At 42.5% G+C, this 24,682-nt stretch overlaps 2 protein-coding genes across 6 annotated transcripts in view; both read right to left on the reverse strand.

Annotated features, from left to right (window-relative positions):
* Positions 1-586: 586 nt before the first annotated feature.
* On the reverse strand, positions 587-15,142 carry CELA1 (chymotrypsin like elastase 1). Its single transcript, XM_036457547.1, has 8 exons — positions 14,987-15,142; positions 14,211-14,293; positions 12,994-13,094; positions 11,605-11,730; positions 10,283-10,419; positions 8,612-8,757; positions 2,586-2,735; positions 587-739 (listed from the first exon to the last, which is right to left on the reverse strand). The coding sequence occupies exons 1-8, from the start codon at positions 15,024-15,026 to the stop codon at positions 722-724; spliced, it is 801 nt and encodes a 266-aa protein (XP_036313440.1). The 5' UTR covers positions 15,027-15,142; the 3' UTR covers positions 587-721.
* A 7,446-nt stretch (positions 15,143-22,588) lies between these two features.
* GALNT6 (polypeptide N-acetylgalactosaminyltransferase 6) overlaps positions 22,589-24,682 on the reverse strand; it is a 32,802-nt gene continuing 30,708 nt past the window's right edge. For all 5 annotated transcript variants that reach the window (XM_036456088.2, XM_045587987.1, XM_045587988.1 and 2 more), the window contains 2 exons: positions 24,206-24,358; positions 22,589-23,394 (listed from right to left, as the gene is read on the reverse strand). In XM_036456088.2, coding sequence (XP_036311981.1) covers positions 23,281-23,394; positions 24,206-24,358 — 267 coding nt within the window. In that variant the 3' untranslated portion in view covers positions 22,589-23,280. The remainder of the gene's footprint in view (positions 23,395-24,205; positions 24,359-24,682) is intronic.

Genomic DNA, 24,682 nt, shown 5'->3' on the forward strand with positions numbered 1-24,682 from the left:
GGCTCACATGAGGCCCCATATATCATAATTGTCTCCTCTCCCTTTTTGTTCTGCCTCTTCCCCTTAAATCTTTATTTTCTTTGTTCGGCATTTTATTTTTTCCTTTTTTCTACTTTTTTACTTCCAAGTCTTTCTAATTTGGCACTTTCTTTGCTAGCACCTGACCTATCACCGAATCCTGTACTCCTGTCTGTAGTGTATCCTTATAAGAAGTTGCCACCATCCAGAACCTTGGGGTGAGCACTTGGTCTAGGCACTGAAGGGGAAACAAAAGAAGAAGGAGCCTACAGTGTACCTGGAAGATCAGAGCACATTTTGTCACTCAGGAACATTTAAAAGTACCTGTGCCTTTGTATATAGAAAATATGCATCGGAGGAGGGCAGATGGGTAGATTAATGGATCAGTAGAACATAAGATAATTTAAAAAGGATAATAGAAAACTACTCCCACTTGGCTTAGTTTGTGAACTGATATTTTGTGGCAGAAAATGGAAGAACCAGCCCAGAAATGTGGTGAAATCCAACTTGGGACCTATAACTGCATTTTTCTAGAGAGCTTAATTACAAATAAGAAGACACAGTTTGGTAATGTGTATGCAGTTTTATTTGCATTTCTGTATCTGGTTCAATAATCTCCTAGAATGTTTTTTTCTTGATGGCCTCAAGTGCTGCTGCGAATTAAAGGATTATCTTGGCATGGCTGTTGTACACAGGAAGATGTTCAGTTGTTGGCAATGACCTGAAGAAAAAGCAAGTTATATCCACAGTCAGTTATTTCTGCCTACATCCTTTCTTTTTTCCTTCAGGGTTCCTAGTTGCACATGGCCCTATACTGGGTTTATAGGGAGTTAAGAGGTTGTAGGGCAGCTGTGTCAAAACAATTCAATGTTATGGACACACTAGTGTCTCGGTGCACGGATTCATGCACATTGAAAGGAAATTAATTAGAAGAAATATTTTAATATTGTTATTCGCCCTTTCTTTATAATAGAAGAGTCAACCAAATTCATGATCAACAAATGACAGATTAAAACACACTCATGTGATTGGCACCAGTGAGTGCTTTATATGTATTGCACATGTGCAAGTCAACCTTAACTATATATATATATATATATATATATATATATATATATATATATATATATATACATATATATACATATTATTATATATATATAATAAACTTGCTTAATTAGACCTGCTTTCTGATTTAGCTAATCTTTTTCCAGCCCAGTGAAGCACCTAGACTCCTCTTTCAGGTAATTGTGAACGACACAGCAGTAAATAGCAACATGAAGGACATTATTATTGTAGATCATGCAGGGAGAACAAAGGATAAAATATTGCAGCAGTGTTTGACTATATTCTGTGCAGTGAGAAAACCTGAAGACATTTTCAAGGTCCACCATTTCTTATTTATTTTCAATCGGGTCAAGTTTCTAAACTTTCTAAATCTCCATTTTCCTGCTAATGAAAAGAAAATAGGATTCTACTGAGTCTCCTATCTACCTACTCCAGGACTTCTGTGAGGATCAAATGTGATGAGACATGTGAAAAGGATTCACAAAAATTTGGTGAAAGTGTAAAATGTTTGCACCTGGCTATAAAGCAAGTCATGTTCCTGGGTTGAAGAAACTCCAAGAAGATTAGTCATTAGGGAAAGGAGGGTGGGCATTGCTATGTGATGTCATTACCCGGTGCCCAAAGCGACTGGCTGGGCTATGGGCCTCATTTTGTACCATGGGGTCTTGGCTGCGATTTGTGAGATGTTGCTCCAGGGTGGTGGCAGGGCCTGTGTCCCACTTGGGGGAAGTCGAACGTTGGTTTGTTGGCACCAGGTCTGAGGTGCCATTTATTTTTAAATGACCAGTGTGCATCACGGCAGCTCCTGCGTTGAGTGTCTGCTCTCTGGTGGTAGTGTGCATCATAGCTACCAGTCTGATGGACACTTAGCCTTTTATATATAGATAGATATATACCCAGGATTTAGTGGCAAGGACAGACTTTGCAATGGTTGTGAGTTAATGTTCATACCACAAGATTCCAGAATGAGTTAGAAGGCTGCAAGGTACAGGTGAGATGACTGTGAGTCTCTTCCCACTAAATCAGTATCAGTAGAGTTTCATCTAACCCTCTAACATTGTTTAAAGTGGTAAAACCTCAAAGAATAGAGCAAATTCTCGTAATATGAGAGATTGCTAGTGCCTCTTCCCTTGCCCAGGAGAATGCAGGCCTTCTGAAGCTGTTTTTCCTTGACTTTAACTTGGGACAGCTGTGATAAATGCCTGGTTCAGATTTGTTGTTATCACCATCACCATCCTACCCTAAGCAGTAAACAATATGGTGTAGCCTACTTAGTGGGTATGTGAAGGGAAACTCAGGGTGGTATCACTATTGAGGGAAAGTGCACTGGCGGGGGGGGGGGGGGGTGGGGAGAGCGCAGGGGGGAGCTGGAAAGGAGTAAACATATGAATGTGATGAAGAAAATGATGGTTTCCCCTTCCCAACTTTTACTCTTCAACCCAGCCAGTGCACAGGTCTCCAGGTGACCCTATTTCAACCCATTATTTGAGAGGACTCACATTATTCATCCAAGAGATGTAAGCAGAGACCCGGGTGAAGACTGTGGGCTTCCTGGAGACATTACAGCCCTGGCTGGACACAAAGCTGGTCACTCCATGGACAGTATACTGACCATTCACCAAGCAGTGGAGGGGGCCTCCAGAATCACCCTGCAGGAAATAAAAGCGGAGTCCTGATAAAACAGGTATTTTGATCTTTGGGCCTTTGCTCTTGCTTACATCCTGCCCACCCCCATCTCTGTAAAATTCTGTATAGTTTTAAAACTCCAATTCACATCACCACTTGCTACATAATCCCACAATCAAGATGAATCTCATCTTCCTTTCTAAACAACCACAGTACTTCCTTTCTTTTGCATTATTTATGTCATGTTCTGCCTTGCATTTTGGTTTCATAATTTGTTTCTACCTCCCACGCATAGCTAAGAGCTTGAGACAGGAGCTATGTTTTGATGACAATTTCCTTTCTACAATGCTAACACAGAACTTTGAACAGCTACAAGTTTAATGGTTTTTATTGACCTAAATTGAACCTGGGATGGGAGAAGTAGGGTGTTCTAATGATTTCTTTATCCCCAGCGTTTAGACCAATGGGTCTAATTAGACTAAACATTTAAACACAGTCAATGCATGTTAAACTAAACTGGGATATAGAGAAGAGAAAGTAATGTATTGGGTAATGGTTACATGCCCAGACTTAGAATCAAGAACCTGGGTTTATAGAATATGACCTTGAGATGCTTCTTACTCAGTTTCAAGAATACCAGTTCTATAATAATAGACATAAGATTGGAAGGTATTTCTCAGGAGAATCTGACCAGCACAAGAGAACAAACCTAAAGATACTGACATTGAAAGTCCCCCAAATGAAACAGCTTAGCCAGATCACCTGACCAAGTAGTTCACTGTAGATAAACGCCACCTAAATTCAGAGCTATCTATCCACTTCTTAACCACCCCGCTCTAAAGTAAGAGCAGATGGTCAAGGATTACCCAACATTTGAAGAAAGCCTCTAATATAAAAATAAAGATCAAAGAAAGAGACAGAAATAAAGGCAACCAAGATTATGCAGAGAAGAAAACAAACAATAAAAATATGATTAATATTTCATCCATGATACAAGAACAGTATGCTATTAATAGAACATTTGAAAATAAAAAGCCTTTGGAAATTATGAATGTGGTAGTAGAAATGAAATATTGGAAGTATTGGAAGAAAGGTAGAACAAACAAACAAAATATAGAGAAAATAAGAGGACCAGTTTAGGAGGTAAACTTATGAATAACAAATTCTAGAAAGAAAAAATAAAAATGGAGGGGAGGAAATACCAATAATATATATTTTCAGAAACAAAGCTCTGGAGTTTCCAAAATGAAAAAAAAAAAAGCTAGTAAGTGTCCCTCATGATGAATGCAAATAGATCCATATCAAGACACAGAACACTAGGGACAAGAGAAGATAAAATAGGTCACTTACAAATTAATTGAGAGTATGAGGTTGAATTAGCAATAAGTTGAGTACATATTATGCAAATAAAAAAGACAATTATTTTCCAAGGAATACAAAATTTTGCAGGAAATGAAAGTTAATCCTAGAATACCTGGTTTGGTTGTGAATTGCACTTTATATAATTATAACAAACATTAAATGTTAATCTAATAAAAATTATTTTTTGGAGTTTGAGGTGGTGATGGAAAAAGTTCATGCTTGGGGCAAGTAAAAATGTGTAAAAGAAAGAGATATCCACATCTCTCATAATGCCTGAACTGAAAAATTCAGTAGCAATATAACTATATATATTTTTAGAGAGGTATGGAAGTGAAAACCAAAAGTCAGCTGAAAAGAGTTGGAAATAGTTCCTTTTAGGGAGCAGGAGCTCAACTGGTAGAAGGAACACAATGACTATTCTTTTCCATTATTAAGCCTCATAGTTTTATTTGCCACCTTGAGCAATTTAATATGTGTAGTTTCAATATAAAATTAAAGCTTAAAAAAAAAAAAAGAACTAGGGAAAGAGACCAAAAGTTCAAATCGGTGATTTGCTTTAAAAAGGAACTAGCTGTACCCCACCTGAACTAATGTTTAGGCAAAGTAGATGTTTTGTTTTGATTATTGTACTTAAAACAAACAAAACAATTTAAACCTCTTCTACCCAAATTCTAATAGGGATTTGAGAGTACTTCTGGACTATAGGATAGGAAAGTAATTGAAATATATATAATACAATATTTTAAGCTAATGGATCTGAAAAGAAACAAAGGCTCTGGAGAGATGGAGGGCGTGGCTGAGGATTTTAGGACAGATGGAAGAGACAGACAAGAACTCAGTGGTAGTACGTGGATTGAGGTCAAAGAAGCTCAGAGAATTCACTCTCAGGAAAGGGGTTGGGAACACAGAAGTCTGAAAACCTAGAAAGTACACTATTTGGAAAACTCCAGTGGGAAGGGACCCAGAGACATAATTATCTTAGAGAATTGTCGATTTGGAATGGCAACCAGAAGAGAAGTACTCTAGTTTTTTCAGAATTCAAGACCCTGGGAGAGAAGAAATTTGTATACAGAGAACACCACGGATGAGAAAAAACCATATGAGGTCTCAGCAAGGTCACCATCTGATAGCTAAGGAGAAAGGCCCAACAAGAACCAAACCTGCTGACACCTTGACTGGACTCCCAGCCTCTAGAACTTAACATTTCACTGACCTGACCTTAGTTTCTCACCATGGGTGATTGTTGACCTCTAAGCAGCAGAAGACAATAACTCAGTTTTGACTAAAAGTCACAAGATTAGCCCTGACTGGTTTGGCTCAGGCCTGCAAACTGAAAGGTCCCAAGTTCTATTCCAGTCAAGGGCATGTGCCTTGGTTGCGGGTGCATCCCCAGTGGGAGATGTGCGGGAGGCAGCTGATCAATGTTTCTCTCCCATCAATATTTCTAGCCCTCTGTCCCTCTTCCTTCCTCTCTGTAAAAAAATCAATAAAATATTATATATCTTAAAAAAAAAATTCACAAGATTAAGCCCCTGGCTAACCCCCCTGGATAACATCTTAAGTTATGTGTCAGTTCCTGAGCTCTAAAGCTGGATGACCCCTTGGCTACCTCACTTTGAAACTGATTATGAATAATTGGACTCTTCAACAATGTCAGTGGCATGAAAGACAAAAAATACAGTAAAATAAAAATAAGGGACAATAAAAAAGACTAAAGAGATATTTCTATTACTTAAAAGATATTTCTATGATTTAAAAAACTAGAGGCCTGATGCATGAAATTCATTGGGGCAGAGGTGGTGGTGGGGTGTCCCTCAGGCCCGGCCTTCCACCTTTCACAATCTGGGACCACTTGGAGGATGTCTGACTGCCTAAACCAGCCAATTGGGCCTAAACGAGCAGTTGGACATCCCTCTTGCAATCCGGGACCCCTTGCTCCTAACTGCCCGCCAGCTCGCTCGGCTTGTCTTGCATCTCCTTAGTGCTGCCATGGAAGCAGGGGAGGCTCCAGCCACCGCCGTTGTGCTCACCAGCCATGAGCCCAGCTTCTAGCTGAGTGGCGCTCCTGCTGTGGGAGCGCACTGACCACCAGAGGGCAGTTCCTGTGTTGAGCGTCTGCCCACTGGTGGTCAGTTCATGTCATAACGACCAGTCGTTCTGGTCGTTTGGCCTTAATGGTCGCTGGGCTTTTATTTATATAGATAAAATTTAAAAAAGACCCTGGGAAGTGAATTAACTCAAAAAGGTTAAACCTTAAGAGGTATAGGTTAAGCTGGCCATGAAGGACCTGAGAGGTTGTTTATTTGTGATGACCTATCCATATTTTTTGAGATTTAATAAAACTCTTATTTTTCTCTTGCCACTAGTCCCTCTTAGATCTTTATGGGTTCTTTGTCTTCCACATATCTCCCTGAAGCACTCTTGTATTTATGTTATTGCAGTTCTGCTAAGTCACTACTCTTTTTCTAGTGGTTTCCTTGGAGGTGAGGGGTGGGGTGGGAGTGTCTCAGTTGTTGTTAAGGGTATCTCTAGCCCATCTCTCTTACTCAGGTTCCGCTTTCTTTATATCTCATTTCTTACCAGTTAACTATACCTGAATCTCACAGGGATCTCAGAATCAACTTATCCAGAACTAAACTCTTCACCTTTCCTCTCAAACCCTATAAATCTTGTCTCATTTGAGGGAGCAAACCTCTCTCCCAAATAACTTAAACCAAATGCCTGTAGGTCATCCCCTGTCCTCCTTCTTCCCTCTTCTCCACGGCCCTAATTCAGACCCTCATTTTTTTTTTTGCCTGGATAATTACAACAGTCTCCTAACCAATCTCCCTGCCAATCTTGTCCTCTTAAAAAAACATGATTATCTTGCCATCAGAGAGTGTTTCTAAAAGGCAAATCTGATCATGCTATTCTGTTTGAAACTCTTCAATAATTTCCCAGTACCTAAGTGATAAAGTTCATGTTCCCCAAGCATGACATTTAAAGCCCTACGTCATGTGGCTCCTACTTGACCCGAGTGTCATCTCCTGACATTCCCTAGTATGGTAATAGTTTATGTTCTAGCTCAAGGAGTCAGCAAACTTTTTCTGTTAACGGCCAATAGTAAATCTCTTAGGCTTTGCAGGCTCTGCTACAACTACTCAATTTTGTAAAAGCAGCCATAAACAATACACAAGAAACAACTATACTGTTTTCCACTAAAATATTTTTATGAACATTGAATTTTTATATTTTTCACGTGTCATGACATATTATTCTGTTATTTCCCCTCCCCAACCATTTAAAAATGCAAAAATCATTTTTAGCTCAAGGGCCAAACAAAAACAGGCAACAGCTGGATTTGGAGGCTTGTGGGCTTTGACCTCTGCTCCAGCTAGCTGTAGGGAACACCCTATAATTCTGTGTGTGTCCTACCTAGATTCTTGGTGCATAGCTTTCTTCATGCTGTATCTCTTTCTGAATATCTTTCCCTCCTTCTCCTATTTAACTCTCAGGACTCACTGCAGATTCCACTTTCTCAGGGAAGGCAAGTCTTTTCAGATCCCAACAGTTAGAGGTAAGTACCTATTTTTTGGACTTCCCTATCACCTGGTGCATATCTTCATTGTAACACTCAATCATATTATATTATAATGTTCTCTCATTTCTCCACTGTGTTTGATTTATCTTTGTATCCCTAGCATTTAGCACAGTATCTGGTATTTTATTTAGTAGCTAATAAAGACCATTTGTTGAATTGCATTAAGAAATCTGTAGCCCTAACCGGTTTGGCTCGGTGGATAGAGTGTCGGCCTGCAGACTAAAAGGTCCCAGGTTGGATTCCGGTCAAGGGCATGTACCTTGGTTGCGGGCACATCCCCAGTGGGGGGATGTGCAGGAGGAAGCTGATCGATGTTTCTCTCTCATCAATGTTTCTAATTCTCTATCCCTCTCTCTTCCTCTCTGTAAAAAACCAATAAAATATATTTTTAAAAAATCTGTAAGATGGTATATTGCTGATTGATCTTGTTTAAAGAGAAAATTATATTTATACTATTATAAAACCATCTGGGCACTTTTCCCTACTATATTCACCCATTTGCATGGCTGTAAATACCAGTGAGCTGAAAGAGTGGAAATAGAGGAGCTCTTGATCATTTATCAATAGATTGATCATTCTTGTAGCTCCTCTAAGGGGAACTATCTTATACAAAATTACAACCATCATTCCAGGCTTAGCCCCACTGCATCCATAAAGAGTCTAGGTAATGAACAAATTCTAAAGAACATGTACCAACACAAATACTAGACCACATACAAGCTTTTGAGGTGGGGCCTCTAGGCAAGATGCATTTTTAATATTTTTTTTTCAACTTTGAGATCTTGTGAGCATAGAGTTACTAGCCAAGAATCATTCTCATTCAGAAACTAGAGTAGAAAGTTGAATCTGTACATGGGGTGTACATGTGGAACAGTGGGTAAGGAAAAGGTGGGAAGTGGTAGGCAGAGAGGGGAGGGCTCTAGGATGGGACTTTAGAGACTTTCTACATGTGCTCACCTGGCATCCAGAGCGAGCACCATCTCCTCCAGCGCACACCATGGTGTTCCTCACAGTGGAGCCCCAGTAGGAGGAGCTGGAGCAGGTGGCGTAGTCCACAGTGGGCAGGTAAGCCTGCTGCAAGGTCTGGGCCAGCTGTCCATTGGCTAAACAGGATGCACAGCATTGGAGATCAGCCCCAAGGGAAAAACCTTCCACATTCTCCCAAACTTTCCCAAGCTCTGATGAAAGCTGAACTCTGGGCAAGCTCCTTCTTTCTGCCCACTGCATGTCATAGACCCTCCTTCCCCCCCGTCTCTTTATATGGAATCAATAGGCTTTTTCCTTAGTTTAGGGTGTCATCCTTGATTACAGTTCCCCACTTCTAAAAAACTAATCCTAGTCCTAGCTAGTTTGGCTCAGTGGATAGAACGTTGGCTTGCAGACTGAAGGGTCCCGGGGTTCCAGTTAAAGGTACATTCCCCGGGCTGAAGGCTCGATCCCTGGTGGGAGGTGTACGGGAGGCAGCCAATCAACGATTCTCTCTCATCGTTGATATTTCTGTTTATTTCTCCCTCTCCCTTCCTCTCTGAAGTCAATAAAAAATATATTTAAAAACACACAAATAATACAGATTAAAAAAACCAAAAACAACCACAACCAATCCTCCTGCCTTTTTTTTCTTTTTTTTTTTCTTCTCATGGATACCTTAGCGAAGTAACTAGAATCATTTTTTGATAACTTATCTGTCTGTCCTGTTTTTTCCTTACACTGTATACATGAAGCAGAAATGGGATTGTGTACCCTTGTTTGCATTTCTTAAGAGCTTGGTGCACCTCTTCTTTATCTGGCTCTTTGATTTTTCAAAGCCTTTGCACATGAATTATTTCTTTGGATACTTACAACCCTTTCATGTTAAAGATCATGAAATTGAACCGCAATGACATTAAGTGAACTGAGAGCAGAGCTGGATTAGAAGTATGTCTCTCAGCTCCAGGTTTCCCCCGGAGACTGGCTGCTCATAGCAAGGCCTTGCTTCTCTTTCAGAGCTCAACTACTGCCTGGTGGCTGATAGACTTCCATGTCAGGCCTAACATCTCTGCCCTTCTTAACTATCTCTGCTCATAGCCTCTCCCACCTTTCTATGTTATCTGAATAACATTCCCTACCAGAAAATTTCCCATGATGACTGGAAGCAGGTGGAGGCCTTATCTGCTTTGACTTTTCTGGACCTACAGCTACATTAGTTCACTCACTCCAACCCAAAACCCAGTGACTATCTATGGAGGTAGAACAATGGTGTAATGACTACCTCCAGGAGTGGGAGCCAGGATACCTGGGTTCCAGCCCCAGATCAGTAATTACTAACTAGTAATGTGATCTTGTACAGAGTGTTTAATTTCCTTTGGCCTCAGTTTCCTCATGTTGAGAGACTTGTATATAATGCTGAGTTAAGTAGTGTGGTTTGTTGTTGCTGTTGGTTTGTTTTTTGAGTTATAAGAGTCTATGACTCTCTACCTTGATTTCATTGCCTGTTCTTAGCTTGATTTCATGTCTCAGTTATTTTATCTCTGGTTCCTTTGTGGTTTCTTGGCTTCTGGCTATGAATACCTAGTATTACAGAAAATTGTACCCTAGAAGCTCATCCAATCAAGATTCATGTGGTAGACGGTACTCATGTAGGTGACTTACTTCTGGTCCTGCCCCAGCCTGTGATGTAGCAGGGACTGTTGTTAGCCAGGATGGTTCCCTCCCGTGGCAGAACACCCAGCTGGACGTAGTTGTTGAGGGTAACACTCTGGGCCAGGCGCAGCAGGGCGATGTCATAACTACAGGAGGGAAGAAAAGAGACTGCTCATTCGTGGGCCAGCTGCCCATGGCTGAACAGGTCTCAAGTCTCAGGCCTCAGGCCTCAGGTGGGCATATGGGCAGACCCTCCCCTAGCCTTGTGACCCCATAAAATTGGAAACCAATGATTTTGAAGAAGGAGGGAGCTGACTTGCTAAATCTCAAACTTGAGTCATTATACATTGGATTGTTTAGGACATTATAATTTAAATAGCAGAACTTGCTGGTGAAGTTTTCACATTTAAGATTAATTTTTAAAAAATATATATCTTATTGATTTTTTTTTTTTTACAGAGAGGAAGGGAGAGGAATAAAGAATTAGAAATATTGATGAGAGAGAAACATCGATCAGCTGCCTCCTGCAACACCCCCTACTGGGGGTGTGCCCGCAACCAAGGTACATGCCCTTGACCGGAATCGAACCTAGGACATTTCAATCTGCAGGCCAATGCTCTATCTATTGAGCCAAACCGGTTAGGGCAAAGATTCATTTTAAGAAATTTACTTTTGTTGATGAAGTCTATTCTATAAAATCCTATATAATAAAAGACTAATATGCAAATTGACTGAACAGCAGAGCAACTGGTCACTATGATGCTCACTGACCACCAAGGGGAAGATGCTTAATGCTGGAGCTGGCCCCTGGTGATCAGTGTGCTCCCACAGGGGGAGCGTCGCTCAGCCCGAAGACCAGAAACTGGGCTCACGGCTAGCGAGTGCAGTGAGGTGGTGGGAGCCTCTCCTGCCTCTGCAGCAGTGCTAAGGATGTCCGATTGACAGCTTAGGCCCTCTTCCCATGGGGAGTGGGCCTAAGTCATCAGTTGGACATCCCCCAATGGCTCCCAGACTGCAAGAGGGCGCAGGCCAGGCTGAGGGACCTCCCTCCCCCCCCACCAAGTGCTCAAATTTTGTGCACCAGGCCTTTAGTAAATAATAAATTACAATAAAAATAGAAACATTAAACTCTGCAGAGAAAAGCTTCAGGTGCTGCAATCATGCAAACCAGCTTAGATCAAATAAATATCAGAAATTTTAAAAAATTCTCAAATTCTCCAAAATATGAATTCTCTAAGTCCTCATGGATGAATGTGAAGAAAGCCAAAACCTGTTGCTAGTTAGTCAGCCCTCCACTTCCCAGCCCAAGGCTAGCCCAGTCTTGTCCTTACCCAGCAGCCACGTTATTGCTGTTCCAGTATGGATGCACCACGATCTTCTGCACATTCACGTACTGCTCAGTGCCATCATTCTGGCTCAGGTTGTGGTCTCCAACCACCACACGGAATGTCATTCCGCTGGAGTGACAGAAGGAAGCCATGATTAATCCAGGATGCCCAAGCCTTCACTTTCCCCCTTAGGGAAAAGTTGGGAAACCGGCTTATATCTTATCTCTAGGACAGGAACTCATCTTATCTGGTCCAGCAGAGGAAGGATGAAAAGTCCTGGACATTGAGGAAATAACAAGCTCTCTCATTTCCTAATTAATTAACATGGGAGGACAAAAATCTACCATCAACTTCATTTTCCCAGTTCATTAAACTAAACATCATATGGTGAATATAAATGAAAGAATGGCTTTTTAGCTCACAGAGGAATTTTGAGGAAAGTATAAATTTCTAGACTAATAATTCTTAAAGCATGGTCCCTGGAACAGCAGCATCTGCTTGACCTGGAAACTTGCTACAAATGCAGACTATAAGGCCTCGCCCTGGACCTACCAAATCAGAAAATGCTAGATGGAGTCCAGCAATCTGTGCCTGCCAGGAGATTCTGATACATGCTCAACCGAGAACCGACAATTGTGCCATATGAAAAATTGTTACCAGCTAGCAATAAAGATACATTTTTTAAAAAGGGACATCTGGGGGGTGGCAATGGGAGGGTGGGGTAAGGACACATATGTAATACCTTAATCAATAAAAAAAGGACATTCTTTTTTTTTCAACAATAAAGATCAATTTAAAAATATTGTTACCAGCCAGGCATTGACTAGGCACTCAAATATTTACCTCCTTAACCCTCACAATAACTCTACAAAGTACGTTTTATTATCTCACTTTATTTATTTATTTATTTTTTTAATATATATTTTATTGATTTTTTACAGAGAGGAGGAGAGAGGGATAGAGAGCTAGAAATGTCGATGAGAGAGAAACATCAACCAGCTGCCTCTTGCACACCCCCTACTGAGGATGTGCCCGCAACCAATGTACATGCCCTTGACCAGAATCGAACCTGGGACCTTTCAGTCCGCAGACTGACGCTCTACCACTGAGCCTAACCGGTTTCGGCTATTACCTCACTTTAGAGAGAAGAGAAAGAGGACTTAGAGAAGTAAATTATCTAAGGTCATATAGCTGGAAGAAGGTGGAATGAGATTTGAACCTGAGCTTGCCTAATGCCAAAATTTATACTTTTCATTATATTGTACTGCCTTCCCACAGGCCTCCAACCAGACTTTTAAAGTCTTGCCCTGATGGTCAGAGATATATATTTCTCCAGAAGGGCCAGACTCTTCCCCTCAGGGGCTCAGTAAAGCTGGTCTTTGTTTTTCTCACTTGTCCACACAGTGAGCAGCTGTCATCACCCAGTTCCGTCTGATGAGGGTCCCTCCACAGGTGTGATACCAGTTACCTCCGGACCGGTACTGGAGGGAAATCTAGACAGAGAGGGAAGAAAGGAAGAATAAGTGGTGTTTCTTAAAAGCATTTGCCCCAAATTATGTTACCCCTTAAGTTTCTGACATCCCTCAAAACATTCTCCAACTTTCTGGGCTAGAGATGGCAAGTAGATTTCACTTGATTTGTCAATTGCTATTGATGGATAGTATCTACCTGGTGTGGTATTGAGAAAGGGTGTGTAGATGATCTGGGATCAGCAGGAAAGAGTGCGCCATTGTTGGGCGATGTTTATTGTTTACATGGATGGGTGTGAGGAGGTAAAGGCATACACACGGAGTGTATCTGTCCCCCCACCCCCACTCTAGGTTGTTGCAAAGAGCCAAGAACTCATTTCCTTCTATTCCCATTTTCTGTTGGGAAGGAAATATAGCTATGGATTTGCTCCACTGCCTACGACTCATAAGCTTAGGTCTCAGAGCCTCCCCTCCAATGTTTTCACGATAGACCCCGTCTTCCTACTTCAGGGAATATTTAGAAATACCATTCAAATGTTCATTTTTATCAATTCATGTCTTCTTCATCACCTCATTACACAATAACTTCTGAAAATTGGGTCTCAAACTTTTATAAATTGACTTAATTCTAATTTTAATGATTCCTCTCAACTTGCCAATTTTATACATTTAGACTTGCTTAAATCAGAGCCTCGCTGTCCTGTTGTGAAAGTGGAAACTCTTTAGCCAGATAAACAACACACTCTGCTTGGGGGCAGGAGTGCACTTGAAAGCGTGACACATACTGTGTGAAGGTGTGTGTGTGTAATAGTGTCAAGGTATATGGAGTCTGAAGTGAGGGTCTGGCACACAGTCTTGTTAATGTGGCACAGATGGTGTTGCTGGGAGTGTAAATGTGATTTGTGTTTAGGTGTGTGTCGGGGAGAGTGAGTGTGGTTAGTGTTTAAATTCCCTCCTTCAAGCCTTTTGCTCTTAGTAAAACCACCTAAGCCTGGTCCCTTTCATCTTTAAAATCTAAAATTCAGGCAGTTGGAGAGCTTCCTGTTGATAAGGACATACACAAACACCTGTAATACTGTGTATCAATGCCCAGGCAACTCTCATTTTATTGGAAGTCTGGGGCTATGAAGAAACACCCACCTGAGAGGGCCAGGAATTCCTCCGGGCCTCAACCCCTCCAACTACCCGGGCGTTGGTTTCCGGAAAGTCCTGGGTGCTGTGTCCTTTTGTGGGGCAGAAGAAAAGTGAGTGATGACTAAGCGGGGAGAGGAGGGGGATGGGGAATAGCAGTTGTGCTTTGTCTGCAAATTCACAGCTCCTCTCTGTCAAATGAGCCCCCGCCCCCCGCTGTGAGTTCGCTGAGCCTCTTTTGAAAGCAGGGAAGTCTGAGTGCCTTCTGCTTTCCCTCACGTTCTCAGAACTCTGGCATGCTGTGAAGGACCTACCTCAAATCACCAGGCTGGGGCCTCAGAGACACCTTGTCTCAACCTTCTTCAGGCCTGCCGGGAACCCCCTCCTTCTTGACTACCACCCTACCCCCCAAAACAACAACAGCAACAACAATACACACACACACACACACACACACACACACACACACACACACCATGCTGTGCTTGGGCAGGATTCCTCGGGGCATGGACAGCAGTGCTCATGCCAGCCAGGCTCCTGCTGAGGATGTCTTCTTGTCAGTGGGGGAGGTAGGGAAGCCCAGGCCCCTGGGAGAGGCCTCTCTGCTTCATGAGGGGCCTGCACAGAGTGGCCCCAAACTTTTCTGTCATGGGCTCCAGGAGAGTAAAATTTTTGCTACACTTATAGGCAGAGTGTCCTACCTGCTCTGGAGTAGAGAGCAAGTCTGGGCTTAGGGATAGCTTTCTGACCCTCCTGCTAGAACTCGGGCCACATGACCCACTCACCATAAAGGACCAGGGTGGCAAAGACGAGGAAGCTCAGCATGTTGTCAGTGGAGTAGACCACAAGTGGCCCCTCACCATGACCCAAGCCTTATTATACTCCTCTTATCAGCAGCTTTGCTAACCTTCCTGCCAGTTGGCGGGGCTGTGGGTGGAAGGCAGGGAAAATGACAGGTGACATGGAAATACAAATGAAAATATTTCTTTTCAAGTAAACTAATTTATCTGTAATTCAAAGACAGAACAAGGTCAGGGCTAAATTAATTATCTACTTTTAGTTGAAAAGCATCCAACAAAATTTTTTTCGGAAGATGGAGAGTCAGGACTGGTTTTTCCTTCAGGGTGATCCCCTAGTGGCATGTCATTGCCTCACTGTCCTCAGTGGCACTACAAACTGAGAGACCTATCCCGCGCACTAGGAGGTGGGGGTAAAAGAGGATTGGAGGAGGGAAAGAGTGACTAGCAAGAGGAAAGAAGAGTCAGCAACATCTCCCCGTGCACAGAGGGAGATGGGACGCATACATGTGTCTGTACACGTCTTTCAGGGAGGCAAGAGCAAAGCAGGTGCATTAGAGAGAACTCTGTGGAAGGGGCTTCTAGGAAACGGGTTTGGGGAGACTCAAAGAGCTGAAAGGAGAGCGCCCAGAGGACCATGTGGGAGAGTTAGAAGAGGGAACCCTTAGGATAGTGAGATAATTTAAGGGTTATAAGGGTAGAGGCCAGGAGGAGCAGAGTGGAGGAGTGAGCATGTTCTGCAGGAGGTGAAAGGCTCTGCCCATCGAAGTCAGTAGAAGAGGAAAGAGGGAGATGCAGTATGCCTTGAGGTAGGCAGAGGACTTTGGGTTGGGAGGCCCTAGAGCAGAGGACTGTGGGTGTAGTGGTTTTTTTTAGGCAGAGGAAAGCCAGGAAGCTTGGAAGGCTAGAGGGAAGCAGCAAAGTCACCAGGTCTTTAGAACTGCAGAATTCAATTTTTCATGTCTACAGATACAGGAGAGGCTGGGAAAAAGCTATTAGAAGGAGCTCTGAACAAACAGTCACCTTTTTAGGTCCTTGACCTAGTCAGGGGAATGTAAACTATGATGCTCTGGTAACCTGGAGGGCTCCCTCTCCAGTCTAATTCCCAGCATTCTAACACAAAGGAGAGCTTGGGGAGGAGGGCTGAGCTGGACTGGGGACCAGGGTCTCTTTTGTCATTCTCCTCCCACCTCCTACCTTCTTTGGAGAGTAAGGAGACAGCTCTAGCCTTAGGATGAGGGGTTTAAGAAGAGGGTTTAGGGCCTCCTAAAAGTTACCCCTTAACATCACATTCTCTAAAGTGTACCTTTAAGGGCAGGGCCAATATCACATCCATCTCTGTATTCGTGGCCTAGCCCAGAGAAGCTCAATCTGTATTTGCTTAAAAACCAAAATCTTTGGGTCCTAACCAGATGGCTCAGTTGGTTAGAGTGTTGTTCCTTATACCAAAAAGGTTGTGGGTTCAATTCCCGGTCGGGGCACATACTGAGTTGCAGGTTGGGGGGGATAGAGGAGGCAACTGGATAGATGTTTCTCTCTTTCTCTCTCACATCACTAAAAACATATCCTCAGGTGAGGATTATAAAAAAATAAAAGAAAAACTAAATTCTTTAGGACTACATTTAAGACTTTCACAACCAGTGTCAAATCTATAATACATGCCCCGCATCATCTCTTAGTGGTAGGCATAGATGGTAACTTTGGTTGCACTTTTTATTTTATTTATTTAAAAAATTTGGGGGGATTTCTCTTCCTTTTTTATTTTTTATTTTATTTTTTAAAAAATATATTTTGATTTTGTACAGAGAGGAAGGGGGAGAGATAGAGAGTTTAGAAACATCGATGAGAGAGAGTCATCGATCAGCTGGCTCTTGCACACCCACTACTGAGGATGTGCCCGCAACCAAGGTACATGCCCTTGACCGGAATTGAACCCGGGACCTTTCAGTCCCCAAGCCGACGCTCTATCCATTGAGCCAAACTGGTTTCGGCTCTCTTCCTTTTTTAAAATATATTTTATTTTAAAATATATTTTTATTATTGATTTCAGAAAGGAAGGGAGAGGGAGAGAGAGATAGAAACATCAATGATGAGAAAGAATCATTCATCAGCTGTCTCCTGCACGTCCCACAATGGGGATCGAGCCCGCAACCCAGGTATGTGCCCTGACAGGGAATCGAACTGTGACCTCCTGGATCATAGGTCGATGCTCAACCACTGAGCAATACCAGCCGGGCTCTCTTCTTTTTAATGATGCTGATTGCTTGAGGGTAGAGAGAAAGAGCAGAGGCATCATAAATGCTGAGTCTAAATTCTCAATGTATGTTCTTCCGAGAAGATGACACTGGAAATGTCCAGAGGAAGTGACACATTGTTGACAAATCTTATGCACCAACATTGGCCTTCATAGTATCCCTGATTTTCTTTATTCTATTCTTGTGTTCATTTGTTTTCTTGAGGTCAACTTATTTTCATATAGGCCATGTCTTGCAAGTCCATGTTTGGGTTCATTTTTCTTTGCATAATGGTCATAAATCATGCCAAAGTCAGTTGTCTTGTCATCACCAAAATGGGTTCTGAATCCAAACACAAAGGTGACATCTGATGTGGTGTTATTCAGTTTGGCTAGTTTTTCCCAAATTTGTGTCTTGGGTACTGTTGCCTTCCCTGGGGGAAGGATGTCATTGCCCATTTGTTTCTGCTGAAGTAGTCTGTTGGTCATGAACTTCCTGGTTCAATAGTTACAGTGTCATTTATGATAGAAGTTGATCTTCAAGCAACGAGGGAGGAAAGGAGAACCACTCTCCCCTGGCTAATTATATCATCAGAAGGAACCTGGATAGCACAGCTGAGTGGGTGTGGCCAGATCAGGAGGCCTATCATACCAATCTCTTCTACTTTTTAAAGAAGGCCTTTTAACATTTCTTGTAATACTTCTTCAGTGTTTTCTTTTATGGCAAGATTTTTATCTATCATTTGATTCTGAATGATAGCTTTGTTAGATAGAGTAATCTTGGTTGCTTTTCATCACTTTTTGTGTCAATATTTTGTGCCAATCCCTTCTGGCCTACAAAGTTTCTGTTGAGAAATCAGCTGCCAATCTTATGGGAGTTCCCTTGTTGGTAACTAACTGGTTTCCTCTTGCTGCTTTCAAGATTCTCTCTTTGTCTTTAATCTTTGACATTTTATTATTATTTTTTTTAAAAGGCACATTTGCCTGGCCAGCATGGCTCAGTGGTTGAGGGTCAATCTATAAATCAGGAGATCTCAGTTTGATTCCTGGTCAGGGTGCATGCCTGGGTTGCAGGTTTGATACCCAAGAGGCAGCTGACCACTGATTCTCTCTCATCATGTTTCGCTATCTTTCCCTCTCCCTTCCTCTCTGAAATCAATAAAAAGATATTTATTCAGCATCATTATCTAACTACTACATTTAGCAATCAACAGCATGGGTGCAAAAAAACCACCCCTATATTAAAATCCTTTGTTAGAATGCTTTACACTTTCCATAGAACATAAACTAAAATAACCTATTATACCATAAGTCACAAATACAGTCTTTGAGTTTTTGTTTATTTTTTAGAATTTTGGGGATAAGTGGCAAATAAGACCTGATAAATGATTAGATGTTTAATGTTATATTTTGTTTATATATTAATCCTCACATGAGGATATTTTTTCTATTGATTTTCAGAGAAAGTGGAAGGGAGGGGGAGAGACAGAGAGAGAAACATTGATATGAGAGAGACACACACATCAACTGGTTGCCTCAATGCCCTGGGATCAAGCCTACAACCGAGGTATGTGTCCTTGACTTGAATCGAACCCAGGACCCTTCAGTTCTCAGGCCGAGGCTCCATGCACTGGGCCAAACTGGCTAGGGAATCCTCAATATTTTTGCTCATTCACACGAGTATTGTTTAAAACATACCTTCCTTGTAGCAGCTAGGTCCTGTCACTACTGTGCTTGGCTGAGTTCACAAATCTGTTGTAACCTGTAGCTTTTTAGGCTCTCTTCTTCTGCTAAGCTTTGTTTCCTGGCAATAATTAAAACCTTCTGTCACTGCCATAACTAATGCTGCTGCTGGAACCATCATAGCCATCTTGGTTTCGTGGTTTGGCAAAGCATTGGCTTCTACCATCATAGGGGCCTTCTACCTCCAAAGTTTCTTCCTTTCATAAGTTCAAAATTTCGAGGTTGATTGTTGAAATTGCCAAAATCATTGTAGTTTCACTACCTCCAAAATTGCTTCCATCATTACCAAATCTATTAGAGCCATCTCCACTGCCACCATATCCACCACACCACACCACACCACACACCACACCACTCCACACCACACCACTCCATACCACACACCACAGCTGCCACCAAAACCACTTCAATCACTGAAGTTTTCTCCACAACCAGCATTGTCACTCCTACTAAAACTACCTCCACAACCACCTCCAAAGTTTCCAGAAACAGTGTATGGCATACACAGACACAATCTTAAAGGCAAAACTTTGAAGACAGTTAACTACACTGGAGTTCAATATTCACAACTGGACATGGTGGTTTCCATTGAGACACAATTTTTCTAGGATTACCCTCCTTTTCAAAGGGACTGCATTAAGTCTAGTTTTAGTTTGGCCTGAGTATTTGCATGAACACAAGAATAGTAATTGATCAAATTGATCACAAGGCTCTTTCAAATCTGCTTTGATGGAATTTTCATAAGGAATCTTAATAAACTTTCTCTTATAATTTGGAAAAATAAGTAAAAAGAAAAAGAATGAATTAGACTTAAATAAAAGGACATGAAAAATGTCATTGATATAGTAAAGAAATCAAGTGTACATGTGCATTTGGAGATTTACAGAAAAGCAGTTTCAAAGGGCTTTCACCAAGCAACGAAGTTATTATATCTAGAGAATGAATTACTAGATATAGGACCATTGTGAGGATAAATTTCACTTTTTAAACTCACATTTTCTGTATTATTTGACTTTTGTACAGAATTACTTTGTAATTAAAATATAAGTAGATAATAAATTCTGGGACACTTAGCTCTCCTTGGCAATGGCACCATTCCTTTTCAAGTGGGAAATGAATCCCCAAAGGGGATCAGACATTCAATGCTAAGGTAAGAGGCAGATAGTATCACAGGGCTAGCAACAAGGTTTTAAGGTTTTAGGTGAGCTCTGAGAGTGGTTAAAGGGGTGGACTTTAAGGAAGAGGGCAGATGTCAGGTGAGGGCAAGACCCACCCTGGCTAAAAAGAGGCAATGACGCTGGTTTCTGGAGGCTTTCTACTGCCCGTGCCAGTGCTCTCTCCCTTCTTGACTACTGCCCTTCCCTAGTCCTCTACTCACCCCCAAACCTGGGCCTCCTCTATAGATATGTCATGTGGTTTTTTCTCTCGTGCTGCACCTCTCACTTCCTGTTGCTCTTATGATTGCCCCTGGGGAGGCTATGCTGTTTTTGGTAGGGACAAGGAATCACCTTAGGGCACATTGGTTGAGCATATATCATAAGATTGGGCTGGAGAGCTGTTGGGTGATGTTATACGTAGACTGTATGAGGGATTTGGGGATAAGTGGCAAATAAGACCTGATAAATGATTAGATGTTTAATGCAACCAGAGTAGGGCTAGGCTTAGAGCTGGGGATCGTGGCTCCCTATGGCTCACCTGACTTATTAGCATGACATTCAAAGCCTTCTCAAATGGGCCCCAACCCCATGTTCTACAGGGCTAACCTACCCAGTAGGCATAGCAGGCACAGTGCCTGAAGCCCACAATACTTTTTTTAGGGGCTCAAAAAATGTTTTTTATTTAATTTAAAAAATATATTTTTATTGATTTCAGAGAGAAGGGAGAGGAAGAGAGACACATCAATGATGAGAGAGAGTCACTCATTGGCCTCCTCCTGCACACCTCATAATGGGGATCAAGCCCACAACCTGGGCATGCGCCCTGACTGGAAATCAAACCATGACCTCCTGCTTCTTAAGTCAATGCTCAACCACTGACCCAAGCTGGCTGGGCCGTTTTTCTTTTAAAATCATAATAAAATGAATACCATCAGCCTGGGTTATATTCATTTTTATATCAAAGCAGTTATAAAACATAATTTTAAATACTTTTTTTATGAAGGCAAAAGTGCCCATGGAAGTTGTAATGTGGCCCTGTTCTTTTAGCTTCTACATCTACTGCTCCTTCACCCTGATGTCCTCTTGGTTTTCCAGATCCACTTGTACCTTTGACCCTCTGTATCTCTTCTCATGCTAGATCATGGCTTGTATGAGGTCTTTGTTTATTAAGTCCTTTCCACCTGAGGACTCATCCTTTGAGGTCTAAAGTCAAAGGTCACTGTCTCTGTGAGGCCTTCCCTGAGCCTCCTGAAGTTCAGGGCCTAAATGGAAGTTGTTCTAACATACCTAGCACATCTCTGAACACTCCATGACTTGCTTGCATCTCTGTTTCTTCAGCTAGAGTGTGAGTTCCACAGGGTAATTGCCTCATCTTATAACTCCTCGTGTCTACTCATGCTTGACACACAGTATGTAGGCCAGATGATGTGTGGGAATAAGAGCAAGTTGCTGTAAAGGACATTTCAGATGTGTGTAGTTCTTCACAGCCTGAATCAGCAGATTCTTCAAAGGGATCAGCTAAGGAACCATGCAGGGGAGAAATCCAATGCAAACTTCCTTTACTAAAGCCATAAAACCTTTATTTCTACAGGGATCTCATGTCCAACTCTCTTCTCTTTCTAGAAAAGTCCTTTCCCACTCCAGGCTACATCGTGAAAGAGGCTATGCTCTGCCTCCTCCCTTTGGCTGGGCTGTCCCAGAATGTTTCCTCTACAGCATCCTGAAGGCTCTTCAGGGACCTAGGGACTGAGTTTCAGGGAAGCAGAGGCAGCTGTGGTCCCTTGGCACCCTCACATGGTGATGCCCAAGTTGACAGCCTGCCACTGAAAGCCATAAGGAATTCTTATGAGTCCAAGTGTGTAGGGTCCAACTTCTTAGAAAAGAGCTGATGATGCACGTCAGGTCTGCTCCACGTGAGGGCTTCATGTGAGTACAGCAGGCCAGGGCAGTCATGCAGTCGTGTTTGAGTATACACTCTCCTTAATTCCTCAGCCTTCCTACTGCTCCTGGTAGCCTTATCTGGGTCCTAGCTTCAGGGTTGCCAGTGCCTTGCTTTGTGGCCTTGGGCAAATTACCTCACTTATTTGCCCTCGGTTTCATAATAGGAAAATGATAAGGTTGGACTAAAATGATGGTTTTCAATCTGTCTTACAGAATTTTAGAAGTTCAGGGGCTAGTGGACATTGCCCCTGTCTATCCTCAATTTCATCCATGGCTACTTTGCCTTCTGTTAAATTACATATAGGGCACTAAAAAAAATAAGAAATAAAAAATAAAAAAAATATAAAAAATAGTTCTGGGACTTAAACCTGAGAGTCGCTGGCTCCATGAACTGTATGGTTTCCCTCATGGCTACCTAGCTCCATTGTTCTGAGCTTTATAACCAGCCAGAAATTATTAGAATGCAGAGAAGAGAGGACGGAATGGCAGTGGCTAGTTTAGTGTTTTTGTGGTGTAGTGGAAGGCGCCCTTGTTCAGTGTCCAAGTTCAAGCCTCAGTTTTGGCTCCCACCATCCACTAGCTGTGGGACTACAGACAACCTCCTTTACCCTTCCCTGACTCAGCTTTCTTATCTGTAAAATGGGTATGCCAGTCCCTGTCCTGTCTTTCTTACAGAGTCATTGTGCAGATGAAGTAAAATAAAGGATTCCTATCAGGTTGTTTTCTGTAAACCGTAAATGGCTCTATAAACTTGGTGTACTATTAGCAAGGGAGTTGCTCTTAGACCTCTAACAGATGGATCTCTGCTAGAATATATTATGTCACTAGATTCTGTATGCCCAGCTCTAGATGATCAGGAAGTCACGACATGGTTGCAGAGGTACTTTTCTTGAATTTGGCATTGCTGCCTTGGGCCCCATCCCAGGAGCTTTCTCTGCTTTGGAAGTCTCTGTTTCTCAGACAGAAGGAAAGCTCTGGGTCAAGTACCATGTGTTCTTACAGTCTCTTCCGTCGATCTGGAGAAAAGAAAATGGGCCCAATGTTGTTGCAAGAAGTAGAAAGGTCCTGCCTTGACATCCAAAATTAGGTTTAAACTCCATCTTTAAGGCTGATAGAGAAGCTGATGATCAGGTTCCCAAACATCAGGTTCCCCAAAATAATGTTTCCTGAGAGACTTGTGGGAACTCCCACAGGGGATGATATGGGGTCTAGACGAAGAGCCAGTGCTGGTGGGGGTCACTGGGATTGCAGGAGTCCATGGCTGGCTTTTTGTCCTTGGACGTCAGGCAGGTACCAGATCCCGAGTTCCTGATGAGTTGATCCTAAAAGACGACATTGCAAAGGGTCAATCTGGGCCTCATTCCTGAAACAGTGCTACTAGGGGGCAATAAATAGCACTGTTACAGGCCTGGCAATGTGCCAGATACTCTATGGGATAACTGAAAAAGGCTTTAGGGCCTGCCTCCTCCAGATGGCCTGGGCCGCTGCTGCCTACCTCCACTTTCTGTCTTGGATCATATTTAGACTCCTCCCTTCCCTGTGGCCCCAAGGTTAGCCTCCTCTTTCCCTAAGCCAGGGACTGAGGATTGGGGTGGAACAGAGTGAGCTAGTTTGTACTCAGTACTATAGAGGTTACATTAAAAACCCTGAGGCAGTGTGGTATAATGGAAAGAGCCTGTGCTTTTTAAGTCAGACTTATTTGGGTGTGAATCTCAGGTCTGCCATTTACTAGCAGTGAATCTTGGGCCAGCCACAAAATTGCTGAGCTTCTTGGGAAGAACCTCTGAAATATTAAATCAATGTATGTGAGTGCATAGTTTTGACACATGGAGGGCAGGCAGGAACCATGAGAGACTCTTCACTTTCATCTACTTAGGTTCAGTAAAAAAATACTTGAGCCATTGACACACCTGACCCTATCTATCAGCCATCACCAGAACCAGCCATCACCAAACATTAAGTCCTGGGAATTCTGCCTGTGGGCAACCCCTCATCCTCCACACTTTCTACATAGTCCTGATCTACTCCATGGTGTCTCAGGAGTAGATGCAGAAAATAAGGAGGGGGGGGGGGCAGCCTCAGGTTCTTGGATACTGAAGGTTCTTGGATACTGAGCTTTCTGGGCCGACTTACCTGGGTCAATTCCCATTCTTCGTCCTTGGGGACTTGGCTGTTTTTGCCAATAAAGTGACAACTCCTAAGGCCCAAAGTGCCAGCACTGGCGTGTAGACACAGCTGCTTTGCGATGTTGTGGCGAAGGTCCCTCTGGGTTGTGTACTCAAAGTACTATAAGTCAAGACAAGAGGAGGTCTGAGAGACAGGCGGAGAGTTTACTCACCACCTCCCAAAGCCATCTGCCCTAAGATGCCAGCCACAGATGGCCTCCTGGGGAGGCAAGTGAGTGAGCAACAAGACTTTAGTAATTCGCCGAAGCCAACTGAAAGGTCCCAGGTTTGTGCCTTGGTTGCGGGCAAGTCCCTGGTGGGGGATGTGCAGGAGGCAGCTGATCGATGTTTCTAGCTCTCTCTCTCCTTTCCTCTCTGTAAAAAAATCAATAAAATATATATTTTTTTTAAAAAGACTTTAGTAATTCAAGTGTCACCTTCAGGA

This window comes from Pipistrellus kuhlii, unplaced genomic scaffold (genome assembly GCF_014108245.1).
Source record: "Pipistrellus kuhlii isolate mPipKuh1 unplaced genomic scaffold, mPipKuh1.p scaffold_m20_p_3, whole genome shotgun sequence".
In the NCBI taxonomy this organism is placed as follows: Eukaryota; Metazoa; Chordata; class Mammalia; order Chiroptera; family Vespertilionidae; genus Pipistrellus; species Pipistrellus kuhlii.